The 23,527-nt window shown below is 49.4% G+C and overlaps 1 protein-coding gene across 2 annotated transcripts in view; it reads left to right on the top strand.

The window, feature by feature from the left end:
* The first annotated feature begins 1,934 nt into the window (after positions 1–1,934).
* MYBPH (myosin binding protein H) overlaps positions 1,935–23,527 on the top strand; it is a 26,272-nt gene continuing 4,679 nt past the window's right edge. For both annotated transcript variants that reach the window (XM_019546360.1, XM_019546361.1), the window contains exons 1-8: positions 1,935–2,034; positions 2,264–2,431; positions 7,661–7,749; positions 13,275–13,470; positions 14,423–14,562; positions 18,906–19,065; positions 19,886–20,022; positions 21,076–21,262. In XM_019546360.1, the coding sequence (XP_019401905.1) occupies positions 1,950–2,034; positions 2,264–2,431; positions 7,661–7,749; positions 13,275–13,470; positions 14,423–14,562; positions 18,906–19,065; positions 19,886–20,022; positions 21,076–21,262 (1,162 nt within the window). In that variant the 5' untranslated portion in view covers positions 1,935–1,949. The remainder of the gene's footprint in view (positions 2,035–2,263; positions 2,432–7,660; positions 7,750–13,274; positions 13,471–14,422; positions 14,563–18,905; positions 19,066–19,885; positions 20,023–21,075; positions 21,263–23,527) is intronic.

Here is a 23,527-nt window from a genome sequence, read left to right as displayed (position 1 = left end):
CACGGGGACGTCTGTGCGTGTGCGCGCGCACACGGGGACGTCTGCGCGTGCGCGTGCGTGCGCATGGAGACCTGTGTGCGCGCGCACGGGGAAGGAGCGGCTCGTGGGAGTCCGGAGCTGGCCACTGCTGCCTCGCGGTGCGGGTTTGGCTCGAGGAGCAGGCCGCAGCTCCCGGGTGTAAGCCCTCGGGGCGGGAGCCGCAGGCGGGCGCAGCAGCCACGCTCGCTGTCGCTGGCACACTGCATGGGTCTCGTGCCAGCTTTCCCCCTTCTCCCCTGCTCCCGCGAGCTGGCCCCGGGGCAGCTGCACTGGCCGCCCGTGCCACTCCCCACGGTGCCACGGCTCTTCCCGAGCCCCATGCTTGGGCGAGTGCTCCCGTTCCTGGCTGCGGCTCCCAGCTGTAGGTGTGAACAACTACAGTGAACGTAAACCTAGTCCTAGCAGGCATAAGACAAAAGTTCAGGTCTTTCCTCTGTGTTTTTTAATAGAAGAAATAATAGAAGGAAACAGCGGGAGTGCTCAAAAGCGTACTTCCAAATGTTTATGCTCGCATGCCTCACGGGAGGGCCCTTTATCGAAAGAAGCAGCCTGATTTCCATGGGTCTGCTGAAGCCAGTAGGAAACATGGCAAGTTTTTTGCCTCTAAAAACCAGGCTGCATATTGAGGTGCCTAAACACTGACCGAGCCTGAAATAGAGGGTCTCAGGTTTGAGCAGGGCGGGCTTATATTCAGTTGGCAGATGCAGTATTTTTTGGCTTTGAACTCAGGATGCTTAGTTACAGGGTGGCAGTTAGCAAGGAAAAGGGAGAGGGGGGAGGAGGAATAACTAAACCTTGTGGGCCTGAAAGGAAGTTTAAGGATTAGGAAGAGATAGTTGGTGTTAGCTGGCAAACCATGTTTGTTTGAGCGTGTAGGCACTGGTCCTAGGGTGTAGGGCACCTGGTAAATTGGATGACTGGGAGATGTTTTCTGAGGTTTGGGAATTGCAGCCTGTGGAGGCTCCCAAGCCTTGCCTGTCTAGCTAGGTACAGCAGGGCTGTCATGTAGCCGTGCTGGTCCAGGAAACATGCAAGAAACAAAGGTTTGTGGGTGGTATCTTTTATTGGACGACTGTGCAGCTGGGAGAGGTGATAGGCAAGCTTTGGGGCTCAAAGTGACCTTCTTTAGGTCTGGGAAAGGAGCAGATAAAACCTAATCTAAAAAAAACAAACAAAGCCACATTCATTCCATTATGGATGGCAGAAAGTAGGGCAGGGTGGCACCTTAGGGTGCTTGTAGATGTGCCAGAAGGCTGCTCTGACATGCTGTAATTGCAGTGTGTTGGAGCAGGCCAATTAATTGAGTCTGCTGGTGCGTGCTACTTAGCCAGGCAGCCTCTGCTTCTTGCACATCAGAATGGTGGTGGGGGCACTTTAACTGAGCTCATTTCATGAGTTTTAAATAAAGTGCTCTCCCACTGCCATGTTGAAGCACAGAGATGCTGATACATGAGATATTTTTAATTAGAGTGGCTCTTGGAGCTGCTGTAATTAAAGCGCCCCACCCCTGGAGGACATGTAAAACTGCGCTTAGAAAAGCTTATACCTCTCCGAAGCAGTTACTCTCTAAGCAACAACCTACTTCCTTAGCTACTCTATGTGAGCGTGTTTTGGCCACTATGCATGCTGTTTGATATTCACCGTTCCCTTGTTGAGCAGCGTGACTAACCACCTGTAGTTGCATGATATCTTTTTGGTCTTAATGCTGGTCTGCTGCTCTTGTCTCGGTCAAAGTTGTTTTTGCAGTGCAGTGACTCATGACCATGGGGTGAGTTATGATGAAGCTGTCTGTGATCATTGGGGCCTTTACAAATGCTTACGTAAAGTGAATGAAAGAGAAGGGAGCCGGCGTCACAATGAAAGTCTGATCCCGTTTGCAACAATAACATCATTAAGTTTGCTAATTCTGCATGTGGGCCTTGCCTTTTACTGGGTGTAAAGCTGACAACTGGCTAGTGAGGATAACATTGGGAAGCAAAGGAAAGTTCATAAGAGGTAGGCTGCTGAGAGGTTTTTTCAGTGAAGTAGGGTTTGAGAATTGCCATATAGAAAGAGTTAGGTGGACCCAGCAGATCCCTATGCCGCTCCAGATCTAGTCCCGCATAGACCTACTGTACAATGGCGGTATCTGTTTAACTCTGTTGCTTATTTCATTTGGCAGCTTCAGTCTTTTGCCTGTAACTTACTGTATGAGTAGTGAAGATCTTTTGTATGTTTGTTTTAGCTACAGAGTGGGTGGCTGCTAACAAGGAGCCCTTTCTTTCCACCCGGTACACAATCCGCAACCTTACATCTGGAGATCAACTTGAGATTCGTGTAAAGGCTGTGAATTCTGTTGGAGTTAGTGTCCCAGCTGTCCTGGAACAGCCTGTCACCATCCGAGAGATACTTGGTAAAGTATTGTTTCCACTGTACTTATTCCAAATAGATGCAACACTCATGCAATATAATGGTCATACAAAGAAGCACAGAAGTCAGCATCTGCTATTTGAAGGTTGAATTCCTCGTATGCCCTGACTCTTCCCCTTTGTGCGTTACAAATTAGATCAAGATCAAACAGTATTTTTTTAAATAGTAAAATTTAACAGCTGAAATTCAGTTTTGGTATAAGTGGGTGCTAAGTCATTGACTTTAAGGTACTCTATTAAGATGGCCCTGACCCAGAGGTGGGCAAAATGCAGGCCGGATGCCCGCGGGGCCCCTAAAAAATTTAAAAAATTAATATTCATCTGCCCCTGACTGCCTGTCGTGCAGCCCTCGATGACTTGCCAAAACTCAGTAAGTGGGCCTCTGCCCAAAATAATTGCCCGCCCCTGCGGCCTGACCTGTGTTAGGATTCTTAACTACTTTGTGTAAGACAGAAGATGTCATGAAATGACCACCTGCCATCAGAGATTCAACAAAAGGCTTTGATACATGTCCTAATTATTGAAAAAGGTAATTGCTGTGTTATTTTGTTCTCAGCTCTTAGAAACAGGCATGCACACACTCATCTCTTAGTGAACATGTACTTTCATCTATTTTGTGGTACTTATTACTTATGCTTGCATGTGTGCACAAGCACGTGTGTGTGTGTGCACACATACACACAGCTGTGCTTGGACCTGGAACGATGCATGTTTATTTTGTTAAGGAACACTAAGCAGCGTTTGTCTGCATTAGAAGAGGTTTAATTACTTCTAACTTGTTAATCAATAGTTATTCCCATGCTTAGTGAGACTCGCATTCCTTGCTGAGAGCTATTAACATGCCAGATCTGATATACAGATACAGAGCTGTATTTCAGTTATCCAAGAGCATAAAAAGGCTAGGCTCTTTCACAAGAATTTGCAAACATGCCTAGTTTTATATTTCTCAAAGACCCCATCTGATTTTTCTCAAACACCACCCTCCCCACCCGCCTCAAAAAAAAAAAAAAAATTACTTTGGAGAGATCTCATCCCACAAAAAAACATTTTGAGAAAGCTACAAGCATTTGTAAAGGGGTTATAGCTGGAATCAACATTGTGCCTTTGGTGCAGTGCCTTCCTTGTCCTACGGTATCCCATATCAAATATGAAATGATGGGGCTATATATTATACTTGTAGGATGACTGAACTGTGGCTTCATGTAAGTTCCAGATAATATGGTTTGTGTGTTTTGCTGTGGGGAAGGATTATTTTTAGACCATTGTGCTGGTGGAAAATGTTTTCAAGACAAATATTTTCTCCCACAATCTGATTTCCCAGCTGTAATTCAGTTTGTAACTATGTTACAGGGGAGCACAATCAATCTATGCCTTTTATTTACACAATGATTTTTTTTACCAGTTTTCTACCAGTGCTGTCACCACCCTAGTGCCAAAAGTGGGAGCATTAACATATGCAGGGTTGCAAGTTCTTCGCAGGAATTTATCCAACCCAACTCACAACAGATGTACATAACACTGCATTTAGTAAGCTTGTAGCCACTAGTGGCTTGTCAACACCATATGCTCCAGCTAACATCGCTGAACCAAGGAGCAGTAGTAGCAGAAATGCCCTAATGTAGACAAGGCTGGTTTTATTCATACCTGGTACTTTTCTGTCATTTTTTTTTTTTCAGTATCGTTATCCTCATGTTACAAATAGGAATACTAAAGTACAGCAAGGGGAATATCAGCTGTCCAAGGTTACCGAGCAGCCTTGTGTCAGAACTGGGAATAGAACCACTTCTCTTGAACTGGTCCAGTACCAGTCCAGTACTCTGTGTAGTGAACTACGCTATCTCACGGAGCCAGGTCTAGTGTTAATTGTTTCAAGAATGTTCACTGACCCTCTTGTACGTTAGTAGTCTACTTAGAACCTTATTCCTGTAACAATAATCTCTTAGTTTTCCACCTGTTACCTGTACTGTGTCCAGCTATCTCGAATACCGACCCCTGGAGTGGCTGTTTTTCAAAAGCACATATGTGAGTTAAATACCCAACATATGTGAGTTACGTACCCAACACATTCCTTGCTGAGAGCTATTAACATGCCAGATCTGATATACACATACAGAACTGTATTTCAGTTATCTAGTTCTGTTCAGCAGGAACACTTGTGAGCCCTATTCAATTCCAGATGAAGAGCACTACGGCTGCAGTACCACAGCATGAATTCAGGAAACCGAAAGATGAGTCTTGACCAAACTGTAACTTGCCCACAATGGAAGGTGTTGTGCATTTCTGTACCAATGAGATGTTAGTCAGTGTTATGGCTTTGTGCTTTTATGAAGAATGGCCAAGTTCTAGTGTGGTCATGAACACAGTACTGAACTTCCTGGCTTCTGTTGATCTGTGTCTCAATCAGAAAGTGGCATTAACTTAATCTTTGCTGTTATTTCTATATACAGTAAAAGTTCTGTTATCTGGTATCCCCCAGGAACGGGGGATGCCGGATAACAAAATATTCCGGTTAATTGAGCAGCCCTGGCCGCTGCTTCTCATGCCACATCTGGGGCATCCCTGTGTTACTCCCGCAGGTCACCGCCCCTCCCGCGGCATTGTTGCTGCTCCCGCAGGGCCCGTTGGGTGCCATGGGACAGGGAGGCGAGTCCCACACAGCCCTGCGCAGCCTGTTATGCGCCCGGGCCATGGGGGCTCGGCAGCACAGGCTGCTTTGCCCCGGGGGCTCGGAGAAACTGGAAGTGCTACGGTGGGCACTTCGAGTTTCACTTTGTCTTACAAGCTGGCATGCCGGTTAGTGGAGCATGCCAGCTTGTAAGATGCCGGATAACAGAACTTTTACTGTATGTGCCCATGACTTCTTTCTTTGATCTCCTGGGAATGTGTCGTACTGGGTGCGTCTACATGAGATGCTTACTACACATTAGCCTACTAACACTGTGCAGTAGTTTGTCACAGCAAAAACCATGCTAATAGGCTACTGCACAGTGTTATCATTAGGCTAAGGTGCAGTAAGCATCAATAAATAACCATGCGCCAGTGCTACTGCATAGTAACTTTTAGGTACTGCACATTTAGTTAGCACTTTATTAAAGAAGTACTCAATTAAATGTGCAGTATCTAAAGCACATTAATGAACATGTAGCTGCACCCACAGGGATTTAATGTTTCATTTTTGGTGTACCAGAACCTATGGTAAACTAAAATAGACTAGTATATTTCACTGTCTTGAACCTTCCTTTCTTTCTTTTTCTTTCTGCACTTATTTGTAGAGTTTTCTTATTTCAGTTGATCATTTACAGTGTTTCGAGGAGAATAGAAGGGATTTTTAAATAGCAGAAATGTGGCAGACAGATGGTTAAAAGCAGGTGGGATGGGAAGAGAAATGTATCTATTCGGAGACCTGAAAAACAAAGAAAGAAAAGGAAAACTGTCAATGTCTGACATGCATTTTGGATGTAAGTAGGGCTCGAAGAATGCTTTCACACCTGGAGAAACAATTATGAGAGCTCTGCCAGGGCATGCCACACCTATCCCTCCCCAGCGATGCATATGTGTAGGAACTGAGAAGGATACACATGAATTAACATTCTTTCTTGGAGTGTCATATTTCTCTGCTCCATCAAAACTGATAAGGGCAAGTGTCAGCATCAGCTAAAGATTCCAGGGCCAAATAGAAGAGTGCATGGCAGAGATGCAATATCAGCTGTCGGCCAGGCCATCTGGGACCATCAGGCATTTCTCTACTACCTCAAGTATGTTGCCTGTGCTTTACACCCACAGCTGCTTAGGCCTCATTCTACTCGGATTTAATTCTAAATGCTCCTAGACAATATCCCTGCTGGAGTTAAGCTCCTGCTTGTTTAGTCCTGGGAGACGCACAGTTCTTTCATTGTGTAGTAACATAAATTCTCCTCCTGCAAAAGACCTGCCACCACTAACAGACACGGCAGGGTTACACCACTGCTATTTTGACACTCCAAGGGAGCAGCAAGTCTATATACATTCACAAGCATTTTCTGCGTATCTCTATGATGTTCCCTAGGGGACATTAGATTTCATAGACGTTAGGGCTGGAAAGGACCTCGGAAGATCGAGTCTAGTCCCCCACCCAAAGAGCAGGAAGTCAGCTGGGGTTATAGGATCCCGGCAAGATAAGCATCCAATTTACTCTTGAAGGTGTTCAATGTAGGTGCTTGAACCACCTCCGCTGGCAGGCTGTTCCAGACCTTGGGGGCTCGGACAGTAAATAAATTCTTCCTTGTGTCCAGCCTGAAACAGTCTTGCAGTAGTTTATGACCGTTTGACCTAGTCATCCCTTGTAAGAAGTAAGTTTCCAGCACACAGGGCTAGCTTCTCAGCTCCTATTTATAGTAACCCCACACCATTTGGCTTACAGACTTCTCCAAGCTCACATCTAAGCAGGAGAACTTCCAAATGAAATCCAGTTGTTGAAGAAAAGCATGTTACTGGACTATAGGAAGCCCTTATCCCCCTGAGTCGGTAAAGAAACAATTTCCCAACTGCGGGCTGCTCTGATGGAGGGACAGGTGTCATACAAGTCTAGGGGATATTTTCCTCCAAGTCAACGTAGCATGATGTTAAGGGGTGCTGAGCTGCAGTGAGTTGTGAAGCTGCTCTGCCTTGGGAGTCAATACTGACGTCAGTGTCCCAGCATGATGCTGGCCAGGGCTGTGCTGCAGGGAGTGGTGTGAGTGACTTTAGGACTCAGCCTGAAGTATGGTGCATAGGGGAGCTGTGTACAGGGGTTGGTGCCATTGACAACTTCAGGCAATCTTCTCTACATGAGACTTGGTGGTAGGGTTGATTTGGTTCAGTACTGCAGGCGGCACAACCTAAAAGATGAAATACAAGACATGCAGGCAGTAAAGACTTCAGAGACCTGTGCCATTAGAGACAGGCCTAGTAGTAATCTACTTCTATTAACCTCGCTTGGCTTCTGCTAGCCAAGCAACACCCCTGCCCCTCCTCAATCCCTTTGCACGGTATTACTAACAAGAGGTGGCAGTGACTGCATTTCATTGTATGTGAAATAACGTCTTGTTGGCCAGGTAGGGGAGACGCTTGGGATGTTGCGGGGGAAAGGAGTTATGGGAACATGAGGGGCTGCTGTAGGCTAAGAGCATGAAGTTGTGATTTTCTGGAGGTCTCTGATGAAAATGACAGGCAACCGTGACTTCTGCTTTGCCTAGAGTATCCTAAGATCCGCGTGCCATGCTACCTGAGACAGACGTACGTCAGGCAAGTTGGAGAAGTAATCAACCTGCTGATCCCTTTCCAGGTATGTTCCCAGTTAATAGTTACTGGAGCTTGTCCTGTGCACATAAAGCAAACTGCCCCGCCATGGGAAGATAGTGGGGTCCTTGCCTTCCAGAACCAGCATGGGGAGAAACATATCTCTTGAATTTGATGTGGTGAAATGGGGGCGGGGAAGCAGTGGAGGGGCCGAAGGGGCACAATAAGGTCATGGCACAAGAGGGAAAGGACAACTCTCCTGAGTTAACTGAGGACTTGGGAGGCCTGGGTTGTGTTCCCTGGTCTACCCGGGGCTCCTTTTGTGACTATGTGACCTTTGTCTCAGTTCCTCACTGGTAAATGGGAACAGTGACACTTCTTCCCTCTGTGGGACACATGAAGGTGGTTATGGTAAAAGGTGAGGAGTAATGGGGTCAGGTAAGTACGGCTGATGGATCCTAGCAGCTGTATTGCACATGACTCTGAGGTGGACAGCGCAGAAGTTATGATGGCACAGAAGAGATAACAGCAACCAATGCAAGAAATAATGGGGGCTTGGATTAGAGGTCACTTGGACAGAAAGGAGGACTGATTTGTTTCCCCTTCTGGAGGAGCAAGAGCCTGCCAGTTCCTGCAATATAAAGCAAAGGAGGCAGCAGGGTAAAAGATGATCCCCACACTGTGGACTTCAAAGAAGGCGGTAGTGGTGGATTCACCAGTGACTGAGTAGGGGGCATGGGAGGAAAGATTAGGATGGCACTTATGGTTGTGCCTCCCTGGAGGGGGCTGAGATGTGGGGTTCAGAGGTGCAGAGAGAGGACAGGAGTGGAAAATGAACTCTGCAAATCTAGCGCATGGGATAATGTACCCTCTCACCACATTGCTTCTTTCCTCAGTCCTATCACTTCAGCACCCCAATATCCACTCATTCTCTCCCCTCCTTCCCCCCACATCAACAGCATTTGCTTCCTTCTCCAGCTCCACTGCATTAAGCCTTGGAGTGGCCCCCCATTGGCATACTTCCTGCCCCAATGAGACTTTGGGAACATACGTAGTTTTGTGCTGGTGCTGGGGAACAAAGTCGTGCCACCAGTCTTTTCGTGCTCAGCAGACTGGAGAGAAAGATGGATTTCTCATTAAACAAACCTCCTGACCCCCCTCCCCTCTCCCCCCCAACCCCACAAGGGGAAGAGGGGCGCACTGGGTGCTTCCAGCAGGAGTGCTGAAGGTGGGCTCTAAACAGTACTGCCTCCCTGCACTCTGGGGGCTTGGGGGAGGGCTAGGAGCGGGCTCCTTTAGCCTAAGTGTCTGCTGTTGTCTCCACGTGCAAGTCACTCGCAGACCTGAGTGCAAGCGGTGTTTGTGCTGATCTTGTCTGTTTGCCTAACTGAGCAGCTGCAAAGCTCTGTGTTGCATATTGCACAATCCTCTTCTGCTCGCTCTCATGGTTATGTAGGTGTCTGTGAAGGGCTGTGCATACTCCAGCTGGGTGCTTAGTGCCCTGATCTCTTTACCATGCCAGTAAAACCCTAAACATGAGGAACCGTCCTTGCCCTTCAGTAGATGACACCTAGTGTAAGTCATTACCAGGGACCATACGATCAAAGGGAGCAGTCCCAGCTGTCTGCAGACTCTGGGCTAATGTGTCTCCCATTGGGTAGGTGTAGGTAGTGTTGAGGGACAGGGCAGGCAAGCAGTGCGGGGGTGGAGAAGCTGGGAACCTCTTGTGCTGTCTTTGGACTCAAGTAGTCTGAGTCCATGAATGCCTTTCCCTGGAGTGTAAATCCTTGTGTTTATTTCCCTAGATGATGATTTAGGGAATGATTTTTCTAGCTAGCATGGCCCAGGCAGGCTGTAGAGGGGACCCCGTCCACTGTGCTGGGGGATGTTTGCTCACATCAGGTCAGGCATGTGTCAGAGGCATGATGAAGATTGGGGAGCAAAGGCTCAGAGATGCCATGCTCTGAACTCTCTGGTTTTTATATGGCTATGTTTCCAGTGCTCCTGTTGCATCATTGGCAGAGCTGAACTGTCACTTCTGGGGCAGTAGCTAGCTCTAGGTGCTGCCAGAAGCATACCACAACAGCCACCTTTAAGTCTGCTAGGGATGGCCAGCCTCCTTCCCCCATCTCAACTTGTATTATATGGAAGGTTTTACATGAACTCTGTAGCTTCTAGTTGCCCACCTAAGTCCACCCTTGGATAGCTTGATCCACCTCCCCATGATACAGCAAAGAAGTGAGCCCAGATCTCTCAAGTTTCAAGCTAGCCCTCCATCCACTGGACCACCCTTCTCTTCCTTGTTGCTGCTTTTGACCTCATCAGTCCTCTTGGATCCCTCCACTAGCTTCCCCTGTTTCGCATAACCCTTTCTCCCCGTGTGTAGCCTGGGTTGGCCAGTCCTGCGTCCCCATCTCCACGTGTGCCCAGGGTTTACTCTGAGGTTCCTTAGCACTTCATCCCCAGGATTCAGACTGTCACATGCAATATGAGTAGCTACATTTGGAGCACAGTTAAGGTTGGGAAGAACAGTTCATTGCTGAGAAGAGGGACTTCTCCCCCATCCTGCATTGTCAGCCCTGTTCACTGACTCTCACACGGGCTGGCATCTTTAGCACTGGCAGCAGGACAGTTCTTTAAGGGACACAGGCTAAATATTGCTGCCTTGCAACGTGTTCATTCCATTCAACATGTATTGTTCAGGTTGAGAGGCCCAGCCAAGAGATGCTGCACATTCTCCTGGGTCAGCCTGGCACAGGGCCCAGACTCTGTCTGCACAGAGAGAAGAAGGGGCATTGCATTCATTGCTCTGTCCAGTTTGGCTGGCAGCCTGGCTCATGTGCCTGGGGCTTGGGCATGCCACAGGTGTTCAGTGCACTCTGGTGACAGGTGGGGAGGTGCTCCCAAAAGCTACAATTGGGCGATTTTGCAACACGTGATCCACCTAATCCTTTATCCTTTGAGTCTGCTGCTGATCTTGATGTGGAGAAGCCTCTGCACTGAAATAGCCCTGTCAGTATGAAACAGCTGCTTTATCACATCTGTGCTACGTCCAGAGACGAGACTCAGCACATGGCAAGCCCAGAGAGAGTGTGCTTTAGTCCTCTGGAGAAAAGTCAGCAACTTCTTGCTTTTAGGGAGACAGGAGCTGATGCCAGCTGACTTTACCCTGCACACTGGCACCCCAGGATGGGAATCCATGAAGACTGCAAGTGCAGCCTGGGTGCCAGGTCTGCAGTCCCTCCCTAGCCCCACAGACTGGGGCCCAGCTTCACAAGCACTCATGCTACCGAGGTACAAGGAGCTGGAAGGACGGTCATACAAGCTCCTTGCTGTGCTTGGCTTCTCTGTGATATCTTCTTCCACTTACAGCACATCACTATCGCTCTTCCTCATTTTTTATGGCATGGAGTGGGGTCTGAGTACCTCCATGGGTCTGTAGCCCAGTTCTGCCAGCTCACATTGCTACACATGAGATCAAGGTGAAATCTGGGCTCATGAAGGATGATGACTTCATTTGTTACAGAACTGGAAAGTCCCAATACTAAGCATTGAAAGTCCTCTGAGGTCCTTCAGATGCTCACTTAAGCAGTGCTTGGGTCACTTCAGACCGTCTCTGTTATGGTGATCCAGACTCCAGGAATTCCCTAGAGCCATGGCATGGATCTATCTGACTGATGATCTGCTCCTGTTCCACACTCATGCTCCTTCTGAGACTAGAGAATGGGGCAGGAGCCGCTGATATCCTTAAACATACGCCATGGTTTATCTTCCAGGTATCCCTCTTATCTGGCTTTTTTTACTGACGTATCAGAGCACCTCACATATTTATCCCAGGACGCTCCCATGGTGCTGGATAGTGTTGTTATCACCTTTACAAAGATGCAGCTAAGTGGCTCAAGCAAGGTCTCACATGGAACTGAACCAAGGTCTCTCAAGTTCCACGATCCTGATGTAACCACCAGGTCAGGGGTGTCAATTATATGACCTGCATGCTGGATCCAGCCTGTGGAGCTACTTTATCTGGTTGGGCCACCAGTGGGTTGCCAGAAGCTAGGAAAGCATGGCCAGGGAGAGTGGCCTGTCCCAGAATCCAGGGCCCTGAGGCCCCAGTAGGCAGGATGATTGGTGATAGGAGGGCAAGTGAGGGCTTACACAGCCCTGATCACCTTCCAGCCACTTCGCCTGCCTGGTGCCCACTGTGTGCCCTGTGGCTGAACTAGAGCCAGACCTGGAGCTGCAACCCTGGCATGAGACATGTGGCGGCAGCAGCTGCAGCTCCTGCCTCCCCCACCTCCGTCCTGCCAATGCCCAGAATGCTGCTGCTGTCACTGCCACTGCTTCCTCATGGCCCAGGCTGGTTCTGGCCCACAAGGAGCCCTGTGTTTGAGATCCACCATGCCTACAGTGTCTCAAGACCACATGCATCATGGGGCATCACAGTGGCCAAGGTTGGATTGCCTTCTCCCCCTGAAAGTCAGTGTGCAACCCTTGCCTACATCCATGTGGATAGATAAATCATAGGCATGACATCTGGGGCCTCTCAACCCCACTGTGCTCTGGTTTGGTCCCCTTTGGTTACAGCGCTCAGGGATTCCCTTCTCCTTCCAAGCAAAGCTAGCTTCAGCTGGACTGCTCCCCTGTTGGGAGAATGTACTGCCTGGGAAAAAGTGCTGAGTGCTTTGGGTGCAGTTAAAGGATGAAACGCTCTCAGCCTAGGAGTATGCGGTGAGACACATACAGGCAGTGTGATCTAGTGGATACGGCGCTGAAGCGGGAGTCAGGACACATGGGTTCTGTTCTTGGCTCTATCATTGACCTGCCGGGTGACCTGGGATGTCTCCTGTCTCCTTTCTGTGCCTGTTTCCCTTTCCACGCTTTGTCAGTTTTGTCTGTTTAGACTAAATTCTTTGGGGCATGGACATGATCTCATTGTGTGTGTGCACCCTGCCTAGCACAGTGGGGCCCTGGTCTCTGTTAGAGCATATAGGTGTTATGTTATTGTAACGTGAGCAATAAACAGAGAAAAACCTTTGTTAAAGTACACAGGATTTAAAATAGCACTTACCCTAAATCCTAGGCAAAGTAGAGGGAAGGCAAGAGTGTGATCCTACTGCACCAGCCAGCCATAGCCATGAGGGCATGGAGGCTGGCCTCTGCAGACCCCATCATAGGAACAGGACCAAAGTTTGTCAGCTCTTTGAGGCTCTTTTGGTACCACTGCTGCAGCATTATAGGTTCTTAGCAGTGGCATGAGCATGGGATGTCCCAGTTTGTATTGCTAAAAACCAGCTAGCCACAGCCACTCCCAGGCCATAGCTGTCAGGGAACATCGCAAGGGCATGGGAATGGACTTATATCCACAGTGGACACTTACCCACTAGGCAAAGCTAACTTCCACCCAACCACCTTACTCTTAAATACGCTATCAGAGAGCGCATCCTACTTCCCCTCCCCTCAATCCCCATCCTGTACATCACTAGTAGAGACCCCAAGAGAACCACTGTCTTAGAGCTGGCTAGGCTGGATGCAGTCCAGGTGGTAGCAAATTCCTCTTTGGCTGTGTTCTAGGGAAAGCCAAAGCCACAGGTGACCTGGACCAAAGATGGGCAGCCCCTGGATCTCAAGAGCGTGAACGTACGCAATAGCGACAGGGATACTATTTTTTTCATTCGCATGGCAAAACATGCTGACTCCGGCAAGTACGAGATGACCCTCAAGGTAGATGGGCTGGAGGACCGAGCCACTATTGAGATCCAAGTCATTGGTAAGCACAGTGCATTCAGAGGTTGTGGGGCAGCACTGGGATGGGACTTCACCTCAGCCTCTGCCCTGTGCCCTTACGAAGCAGGATTCCTAGCAGCCTGGTGCCAGTAGGGCACATTTCTGCCATAAGGCATCTGCTGGGATAGCCAAGCCCTGGGGCAGCTAAAAAGATAATTACCAACTTAATTCAAACCCCTTACCTGACCAGAGCCCCAACACAGGATGCCTCAGCTGAGCTGGCAGGAGTCTCTGCTTTTTTTCCATCATCCCAGCCAATCCCTCCTTTCTGACCTGCAGCTGGCATTGTGCAGGTTGTAGAACAGGAGGACACTGGCCCTCTCACCCTTGAGCGTCCTGGCATCTGCCTGGCAGGTAACCCTGTGGGCTGAGGGTATTCCAGGGTGAAGAAGTTTGCTGAAGTGCACTTTGTTCTTGTCTATGATGTTGGGGACTCCCAACAGTGACTTGCCATGGTGGGTGCCATCCTTCATGTTTGAGGGACAGAGGGTCTGCTTGAGGGTCTTTGCAGGCGTTGCTATTGGGCAGAAGGCTAAGATGCCCTCCTAGTGTGGCTGAAGGTGGCTCCAGATGCCTGTATGTTCCTCCCAGTTTTCTGGAGGCAGTTGTGGGCCAATGCAAATGTGTAAGGCATGAAATCAGGCAGATGTATGTGCACATCTCTCCTCTGCCCAGATGCAATAGTTAAGGGCATGCTATAAAACCACAACAGATAGGACAGGTTCTGGGGGAGAGACAGCCAGGATTACTCATATCCCTCCTGGGTACCCAAGGTCGCAACTGTTGATGTGCTCTGCAGAGCAGCTACCATTGGTGCAGGCAGATGGAGGTGCAAGTGGCTGGTCATTTCTGTGAGCCACTGTGTCCACTCTGCACCTTGCAGTTGAATGGCACCAGGCTATGAAATGAGCTTCTGATGTGTTGTATCGTTGCAGAGAGGCCGAGTGCCCCAGAGAATCTGAAGCTGGTCGATGTGTGGGGGTTTAACGTGGCACTGGAGTGGAGCCCGCCAAAGGACAATGGGAACTCAGAAATCAAAGGATACACTGTCCAGAAATCAGATGAAAAGAGTGGGGTGAGTCCTGGAGCTCTGCCTAAATTGTCCATATGAGCTATGGGTCACTGGTGTGGGTGTACAGCCTGAGCCAGCTTTGGCCATGACCGTACCAGCTTTAATAAGTTGGGCCCTTACTGTAGGGAAGCTGCACCAGAACAGGCTCCATGTAGACCTCTTCATCAGTCTGCTGGGGACCTTGTGCATTGCCAGGGCAGCTGATGCTAATGCTGCTGCAGCTTCTCTGCTGGGGGTACCTGAGCTAACTCAGGTATACCGACACACACTGCAGTCATGTCTCCCATAGCATCTAATGAAGCCTGATGTGATGAGCGTCTGTATGTCATGGGCAAGCCTTGAGAACCTCGCTCAGAAGGACAGGCACAGAAATGGACTCTGCCTTGGGAAATTTGGGTTATGTATGAAAGTGTCTTTCAGCTTGGAACATGAGTGGTTTGCATGGAGCGTTTCTCGGGACCACAAAATCTGTTTCTCAGTTCTCTTATTATTATTATTCTGGGCATTACAAAGGGCTTAGAATCCCCAGTCCTGGTCCCAGGCTGGACACGAAACAGATGCAGAACAGAAAGACAGACCAGGCGAACAGGATGCGATGTAGAGTTCCTGACATAGCTCAGGTACTGGTCACAAGCTAGCTGCAATCTCTGTTGCTGTTATAATTATATGCATCACAGTAACTGCTAGAGGCCCAGTCAGGCTCAGGGCCCTATTGTGCTAGGCACTTTACAGAGTTGAATATGGTCCTTGCCCCAAAGAGACTACAACCTATGGCAAGACAAAGCAGATGTGTCTCATAAACAGCTGGAAAGGATGGGGGCATGGGAAACTCGTGACTTCACAAAGGCCAGAGCTGGTCCCAGCCTGCCCTTCTAAATCAGTTACTGTGTGAGGGCAGGAAATCAAGGAGGCAAATAAATACGATGGATTCCTGAGTCCCTGTTTAAGAGCTGGAAGCCTCCCACAAGTATTACAGGAGGAGTGAGTCTGGAGGGGAGATGTAAGGGTAGCAGTAATTCTTGGGAGGGCTCTAGGTCTGGAGGTTGCGGTCCATGAAAACACAGTGGTACCTTTGTGAGAAGCAGAGAGGCAGGGAGTGGAGCTGTGAGTTGCTGGGGGTGGGTTTGAGCAGTGCAACATCGTGTAGCTAAATGGGGAGGGCTGAGGCTAGAAACAGCCTGAAACGTCTGCCAGCCCAGGGCTGCTCTCCCTGGCTCAATGTGCTGCAGGAGTGGCTGGGGCCCGAGGGTGCTCCAGTGCAGGGCTAACTAGCAGGCAGCTCCCTTAAGCCCCAGCCAGCCCTGTCATATGTGCACATATGTTGTGGCACACTAAATAACGCCACCTCTGGATAGTACTTGTGTTTACAGCTACTATCCTACAGTGGAGTTAATTAGTTTACTGCAGCCAAAAGGGCCACATGTGTAGATGCTGAGACTTTACTGTGGAGCTAATTAGGCAACTGCAGTAAATGTTTCTTGTAGGCATGCCCAGAGACAGTGAAAGGATGGAACAACAGGTTATAAAAAACGTCATAGAAGAGGGTTAGGTATGTAGGTCTGGAAGGGTCTTCCCTGAGTCACTGAGGCCAGTCCCACACTGTCATGGGCCCTGTCTCACATAACGATACGCTGATTCAGTTCCATCTGAAAAGCAGTTACGTGGTTCCCTCCCTGCTCCTGGTTGGTTGTGCCAAAACCTATGAAATTCATGTGATTAGAAGCTTTCTAAGGAACAGCCTAAATTTATACACGGGCTCTTTATCCTCATTTATTCTTGCATTGGTATATTTCCTTTAGTTTAAGTAGCACTTTTCTTTCCTGTGTGTTTGCCGCCCTCGTGTATTAGAGAAGACAGTCTGATGCCCTCTGTTTTCTTGAGGAAATGCTCTCTTTATACAAAGCACAGTGTCACTGACCACGGTGTTGGTCTCATAGCAGGAAGAGCCCACCAGGTTTTCAGCATGCTACTGTTCCCATGCTGGCTGACAAATAGATGACTGGCCACTGATCTCAGGGGCAGAGTTCTGATGGCTATAAACTAGGGACCAGCAGGGGGTCCCGCAAGGGGATGTGCTTCTGGATTGACAGCAAATCCTTGCTGGGTATCTAAAAAAGGATCAGAAGATAGCAATACAAGTGACTTACTCACTGTATGCATTGACTTGTGCAAAGGGAGAAATGGTAGGTGGGGAGAGGGAGGCCAGAAGAAGGGAAGAGGAGGCCAGAGTCTCTTGGATTTAATTAAAGCCCTGAGAGTCCTATGCTCACTCCCCACAGGCACCTGTTGAAAGACCACTTGGTGCTGAAAGATGCCTGTGTGCAGGCTAAAAGGAGGAATGTCACACAGTGTGGTGAAGGCAAAACCTGCAACCAAGACAACTGCTAAATGTTGTGTCAACAGCTGTAGCCTCTCCACCGGCAAACTGGTTATCTTGAGCATTAAAGGCTTATCCTGGCTGGGATTTCCTGCCTGTGCTTGTCTTTTCACAGCCTCACACGGCACAGCTCAGGGTAGTCAGTGGCTCATGCTCTGCATCTAAGTGAATTTTCTCCAGCGTGCATAGGGGGTGGGTGGGTTGGTTTCTTCCTTTCACCTGCAAAATATTATTTAGATTGTCCTAGCTTTAGCACAGAGTAGTTGTCCACTGTCATTCTGTGGAGTGACCGGGCAGAGTGTGGGGCTTGCATATCATCCCTGCCCTGAGCCGTTACAGGTAAGCAGTGTGTTGGGGAAGGTAATGGCAAGGTGAATAGAGAGAGAGAGAGAGAGAGAGACCTTTGCTGTCATCCTGGGGATGCTGGGAGCCCGGGCTGACCCTGCTGGGATCTGTCATTTGCTTGTAATGACATTTTTGTTGTTTAAAGGAAAAGTCAGGATTCCAAGCACAGGGTAGTGAGGGATGAGGCACAGAGATATTAAAGAGGAAAGCAAGCCAAGGTGGAATTCAAACTGAAGGTCCAGGCAGGACAGTGGCCTGCAGCCATGTGTAGAGCCAGGAAAGAGACTCAGCAAGGCCATCGTTCTGATAGCAGGGGCAGAGGGAACAAGGAGATTATCGGGGCAGACTTCTGGATCTGGCCAGTACATCACTAGAGTAAGAGGGAAAGAGTTATGTTGGCAGGGGTGGGAGAGTTATCACTGAGGAGGCTGAGGCACTGGGGGAAAGCTGCAGGTACAAGGAGTTCAGCTGTGACTGGAGGGGATGTGGAGCAGTGTAGGGACTAGTCTTGGAAAGCTTCTTAAAAGAGATGATGCCTTGTTCAAGGCTGGGAGAACAACCTGATGAGAATGAGTAGGGGGGGCGGTTGATTCAGGGTGTAACGGAGGCCAGAAGGATCTGAGGTCAGAGGTTCAGAGGGGCTTGAGACAGCCAGGGCAGTGCCAGGCCTGTGAAGTGGAGGATTTGCTAAAGGAGGAGCAGGGGAAGTGAGTAGTGTCCACCCACTCCTCCCTGATATTGGCAAGACCCTGGTCCAAGAGGTGGTTGAGGGGCAGAGCAGAAATTGTTGTGGATTTGAGGAAGAGGTGAAGGTGAAGCAGAGACCGTGGACACATGTACCGAGGAGGAGGAGAGGTGTTATGTGAAGATGATAAGGAGAAAATGGGATGGGAACAGAAGCTGCCTGGTGGACCAGTTCAGGCTGTGTCTACCTGGGTCAATCTCAGCCTCTTCCTAGTGACTTAGATGAGGGAGATGGCTTTGCCCAAACTGGTCCAGCTGCATGCGGCCTGACCGTTACATGCAGGCAGAAAGGCTGCCAGTGGCAGTGGTGCAGGGAGCAGTCCCGCAGGTCACAAGCACACAATGGCCCGGGCCAGCTGTCTGGGTCGTGCCCAGTCCTCCATCTGGAGTGAAAAGGGGTACCTAGCTCCCCCAGGAGTCAGTGTCTGAGGGCATTTTTACACGTGCTCCGGGAGCCATGCTAATTAAAAGTGCCTGTGTGTCACGTGTATCAACATCCTCAACAGTGAATACGGGGCACGTTGAACTAAATAAAGCTCATGAAATGAGTTTTAGTTCAAAGAGCCCCATCTCCCTTTTTCAGCACGGGGGCGCTGATACACATGACGCTAGAGTCTGCTGAAGTGCATTAATTTCTGTGTTCCAGCAGACTCAATCGAGTCTGCTCCGACGTGCTGGATTTCCAACACATTGGAGCTGGCTCCCTGCACATGTATAGGAGCCCAGAGGTGCTGCGACTGCTGACATCAGTCACACTGTCTTGGCATTGGAACTGCTTCTTGAACACATGGGGTTTGCAAAGAAAAAAAGAACTGGGGACTAGGCTGTACCTGTGTCCCTCAGTCCACCTGTTAACAGCCTGACACCCTTTGGCTTTCAGAAATGGTTCACTGTGCTGGACCGCTGCACCCGCACCAACTGCACTGTGTCGGACCTCATCATCGGCAACAGCTACTTGTTCCGGGTGTTCTCAGAGAATGCCTGCGGGCTCAGCCAAAAAGCTGCCATCACCAGGGAGCTTGCCCATATTAAGAAAATAGGTTGGTATGGGAGACGCTACCGCGGAGAAGTTGCTGGCTATTCCCTGTCCTGGGGGAGTAAATGGCATTGAGGCCAAGAATGTCCTTGATGTCAAAACATCCTGGTGATAATGTTCAGTGCCATGGGGTTAGGGTTCAAACATCTCTTAGCCCTGCTGGAGTTGCTTCCCAAACAGGAACCCTGTCTTGTGGGAAGAGGGATTCCCAACCCAGCTCTTGCTTCTAATCCTGCCAAGATCCAAGAGAGTGGGTGATGTTTTAACAGTCACACAGCTAGTTCAGATCATGGGGGGAGGGGTTCAGGACACCCATTGAACTCAAACTGTTGGATTTAGGTGACTAACACCCCTACCTTTACAGGCAGGAGGACACAAAAAATAGTCCAATAATTTCTCCCTTAAGCCATACTAAAACAGGTTCCCAGGGGTTGGGCTGATTTCCCTAACAGTTTCCCCTACCTTGAAGTGTGCTAAGCTAGCCTGTCCCAGCTGCATGCTCCTCTGTTGTGTCCTCCTCTCTCATGGGGTGATCTCAGTGTTGCTTGGCCAACAGGAGATTTTGGACTCTCCCAGACACAGTGGGGGCTGTAGATGTGAGCTCGTTGTAGAAGAAAAAGCCTTTGCGCCGGTGCCGTGTCCTGAGTCAGGAACATCCCAGCAAGCCTGGGTGCTTGCAGGACCATTTCTGTCCTGAGGAGCAGGCTTGTTCTGCAGTATCCAATGCTGAACTTTTCAAGGAGGGTCCCAGACTGTACCACTGCTTCTGCCCAAGTCCCAGGGCACTGGCCATCACTGCAGCAAGCTGTTGTTTTATTTCTTAGAAACCTCCTTCAAGCCTGAGAAGTACTCACACAAGGACTTCTTGGAGGCTCCCAAATTCACCCAGCCCCTGACAGACAGAACCACCACCCATGGCTATAGCACCCATCTCTTCTGCTGTGTGCGGGGCTTCCCCATGGTAAGCATCTAGCCTTCTCCTTGGCCTGCTTTCATTCGCCCTCCCCTGTACAGTGTACCAGGCAGGTGCTTGGCTTAGATGCTGGGCCCTCTAGTATGACCCTGCTGGGCACATGCATTGAACCTGTTGTTGGACAGAAGAGGCTGGGGTACCCTGTCATTAGTGGACTCGGGGAAGGTTGCTCAAAGGAGTTTCTGTGCTGATTAGCAGGTCAGCTTCCTTCCATTGTGAGTGGGGGAAGGTTAGGGGAGCACCACAACCCTTGCTGAATCTCTGCAGGTGCAATGAAGACTTCTGCATTTGAGAGGCAGTGGGTAGAGCTCAGGGCCTGGTCACCCTGCCTTGGTCAATGAAATAACTTGTCTGAGGACACAGAATAAGCCATCTCAGTCCCAATTCTTCCATCTCTCAAATAGAGCTGCTTTCCCCAGCAGAGCTGTGAATGGCAAGTGTTAGTGTCCAGGCTGCCTACCTCTGTGGCCCTGGGGTGCTTTACCACAGCTAAGATAATGGTACTTGGCATATAGTTAAACCCTGCTTTTTTGCTGTGTCAAAGCCCCATTAGTCACATGTTGGGAACAGATTTGCCAACTGGTCAGTGCTGGGTGTTGTGCCCCAAAGGGCTGTTGTTCTGGCGTTCTGCTCGCACACTGGTATATCAGAGAAGCTGGGCTGCTTCTGGTTCACTGCAGAGTATGGAGAGAAGCAGCTACCACAATAACTGGAGTCCAGCCCACACAAGCCTTTATAAATCCTAAACATCACTTTCCATTGTGCTGGGAAGCCCTTGAGCAGAGGTGGAGAGCAAAGTGTCACGTGCCCCTGGTGACCCTTGCTAGGAGGCAGGTTGCTGCACTCTGCAGCAGCTGAAACATCTAGATGCTGCCTGATCAAGTCTCCTTGCAGAACCTAGTGCATGAAGCCTTGAGGAATATCAGAGCCTGCAGGGAGCAGCCTCAAACTTGGGGTGGGTGAGGTCCCTTTGTCTCACCACAAGCAGCCCTTTGAGAAACCAATTCATTCCTGCTGCTAATAAAAACTCATGTCTTTTAGCCTAAAATAATCTGGATGAAAAATCAGATGGAGATTCGGGAAGACCCCAGATATATATCCATCACTGAGCAGGGAGTTTGCTCTCTGGCAATCCGTAAGGCCAGCCCATTTGACGGTGGGGTCTACACTTGCAAAGCTGTGAATCCCTTAGGTGAAGCCTCAGTAGACTGCAAGCTTGATGTGAAAGGTAAGGCTGACAGATGTGTATGAATGGACCCGCTTGTGGCTCTCTGCCTTCCCTGGTTGATAAGTCCTTTATCCTGGCACAGTTACATTGCAGCTGTTTGTTTTGCTATGAAATTTAGGGCTGTGCGAGGCTTTGGACAGAGCTTCGGATCCGGAGAAGCTTTGGACGCTTCGGGGCCTGAAGCAGCACATCCAGGTTGAAGCGCTGCCTCGTTCGGCTTCCCGAAGCAGTTCAGTGCTGCCTCAGAGATCCGGCCATAGGATATAACGGGGAAACAATAAAATACTTATAACTTTGTTGTTTTGTGTCCGATTTGGATGAAATTTTCAGGCATGGTAGACTCTGCAGAGAGGATGAAGCCTGCCAAGTTTCAAGAAGATCGGTACAGGGGTTTGGGGGGAACAGCACCCCAAATTCTTGAAAGCAAAACTCCTGTCATGTCTATGTGTTACAACATGGGGGGTGGTGAAAACTGCAGGGCTGGTAGCTCTTACTGAGGCCACAAAGCCTGCCAAGTTTCAAGAATATCGGTGCAGGGGTTTGGGGGGGAACTGCCCCGCAAGCTGCGAATAAGCAAAACTGGTGCCATGAGTGCTGTGGGACTGACTGTGTCTGTCCTGGGGCGGGAGGGGAGACACGGCTGCAGGCCTGGCTGCTGAGCTGCTGTGTTCCCAGTTACCAGTCAATCACTCATGATTCACTCAGGGACCAGGGACCCAGGGACCAGCTCAATGCACAGGACCTAGCTACTACATCACGACTTAAGGAGCATCAATTAGCACCTACAAAACGAGGCTAAGGAGAGGAAACGCTCAATGCAGACAGTCAACTGCCACAAGACAGACAGTCTTGGCAGGAGTTTTGCCTGTCAGCAGCTAGGGGTGCAGGGCCTCAGAGACCCCCTGCACCCATCTCCACAGCTGGCAGGTGTCACAGCAGGGGCCACCATCCCTGCAGCTGTTACCCCGCTACGCCTTAACACATGCAGTGTCACCCATGGCATGAGTTTTGCTTGTCCGCAGCTTGAGGTGCAGTTCCCCTCTAACCCCTGACCCTTGAAACTTGGCAGGCTTTGTGGCATCAGTAAGAGCTACCAGCCCTGCAGTTTTCATCCCTCTGTGATGTGACACGTAGCCATGACATGAGTTTGGCTTTCAAGAATTTGGGGTACAGTTCCCCCCAAACCCCTGCACTGATCTTGAAACTTGGCAAGTTTCACACTCTCAGTAGAGGCTACCATCCCTGCAAATTTCATCCAAATCAGACAAAAAAACAACAAAGTTACAGATATTTCATTGATTCCCCATTATACCTTATGGCTGGATCTCCAAGGTGGCTCCAAAGCTGTAGCCAGATCGAGGTGGAAACCTGGTCCTGAGCTCTGGATCGATCGCGGCCATCTGAAGCGGCTGGATCCGAAGCCGGATCGTATCGCTGCCGACTCACACAGGCCTACTGAAATTCCAGTATAATTTATTAAGAGAGCACTGCACTTAACTCCTATTGAATTCCAGTAGATTTGGAGCCTTAGGCCTGGGCAAAGCCAACCCTCAATTTGCTTGATTGAGCTCTGTCCAACTGGATTCTTGGCACTGGACTCCTCTCCCAGCCTATATATTTATGGCTGACACACCAGGGTTGAACTTGCAGCTAGAAGGCATGCCCTGCACCAGCCTCAACTGAAAATCTAATGGGTGCCTGCGCACAATCATGGACGCTGCTCTGACGCCTGGTAATTACTGTGCATCAGAGCAGATCTAATTAATTGAGTCTGCTGGAGCATGGTGATTACTGTGCTCCAGCAGCCTACCATGGCTTGTGTATCAGTGTCCCTGTGCTTCAAAATGGCAGTGAGAGCACTTGAACTAAAGCTTCGGATGAGCTTTTGTTTTAGTACCCGTGCTGTCCTTTTGAAGCAAGAGGATGCTGATACACGAGATGCTGAGGCGCTTTAATTAGAACAGTTCTTGGAGCAGATCTAATTAAAGTGCTACCCTGCCACCCCTACAGCACATGTAAATGGGCATTTTTATGTGTGCTCCAGGGGTGTCGGGGGGTGGCATGTTAATTAGAGCAGCTCTGAGAACTGCTCTAATTAAAGCACCGCAGTGTCTTATGTATCAGTGTCCTTTTGCTTCAAAATGGCAGTGGGGGTGCTTAAACTAAAGCTTGTGCTATGATGGCCTCTTTAATAAACTTTTCTAAGACCTTCACCGGGATAGAAGTCAGGCTGATGGGCCTATAGTTAGATGGATCCACTTTCCT

The sequence above is a fragment of the Crocodylus porosus genome, unplaced genomic scaffold (assembly GCF_001723895.1).
Source record: "Crocodylus porosus isolate Cpor-Errol unplaced genomic scaffold, CroPor_comp1, whole genome shotgun sequence".
NCBI classification, from domain to species: Eukaryota; Metazoa; Chordata; order Crocodylia; family Crocodylidae; genus Crocodylus; species Crocodylus porosus.
This window is presented reverse-complemented; position numbering and strand designations above follow the sequence as displayed.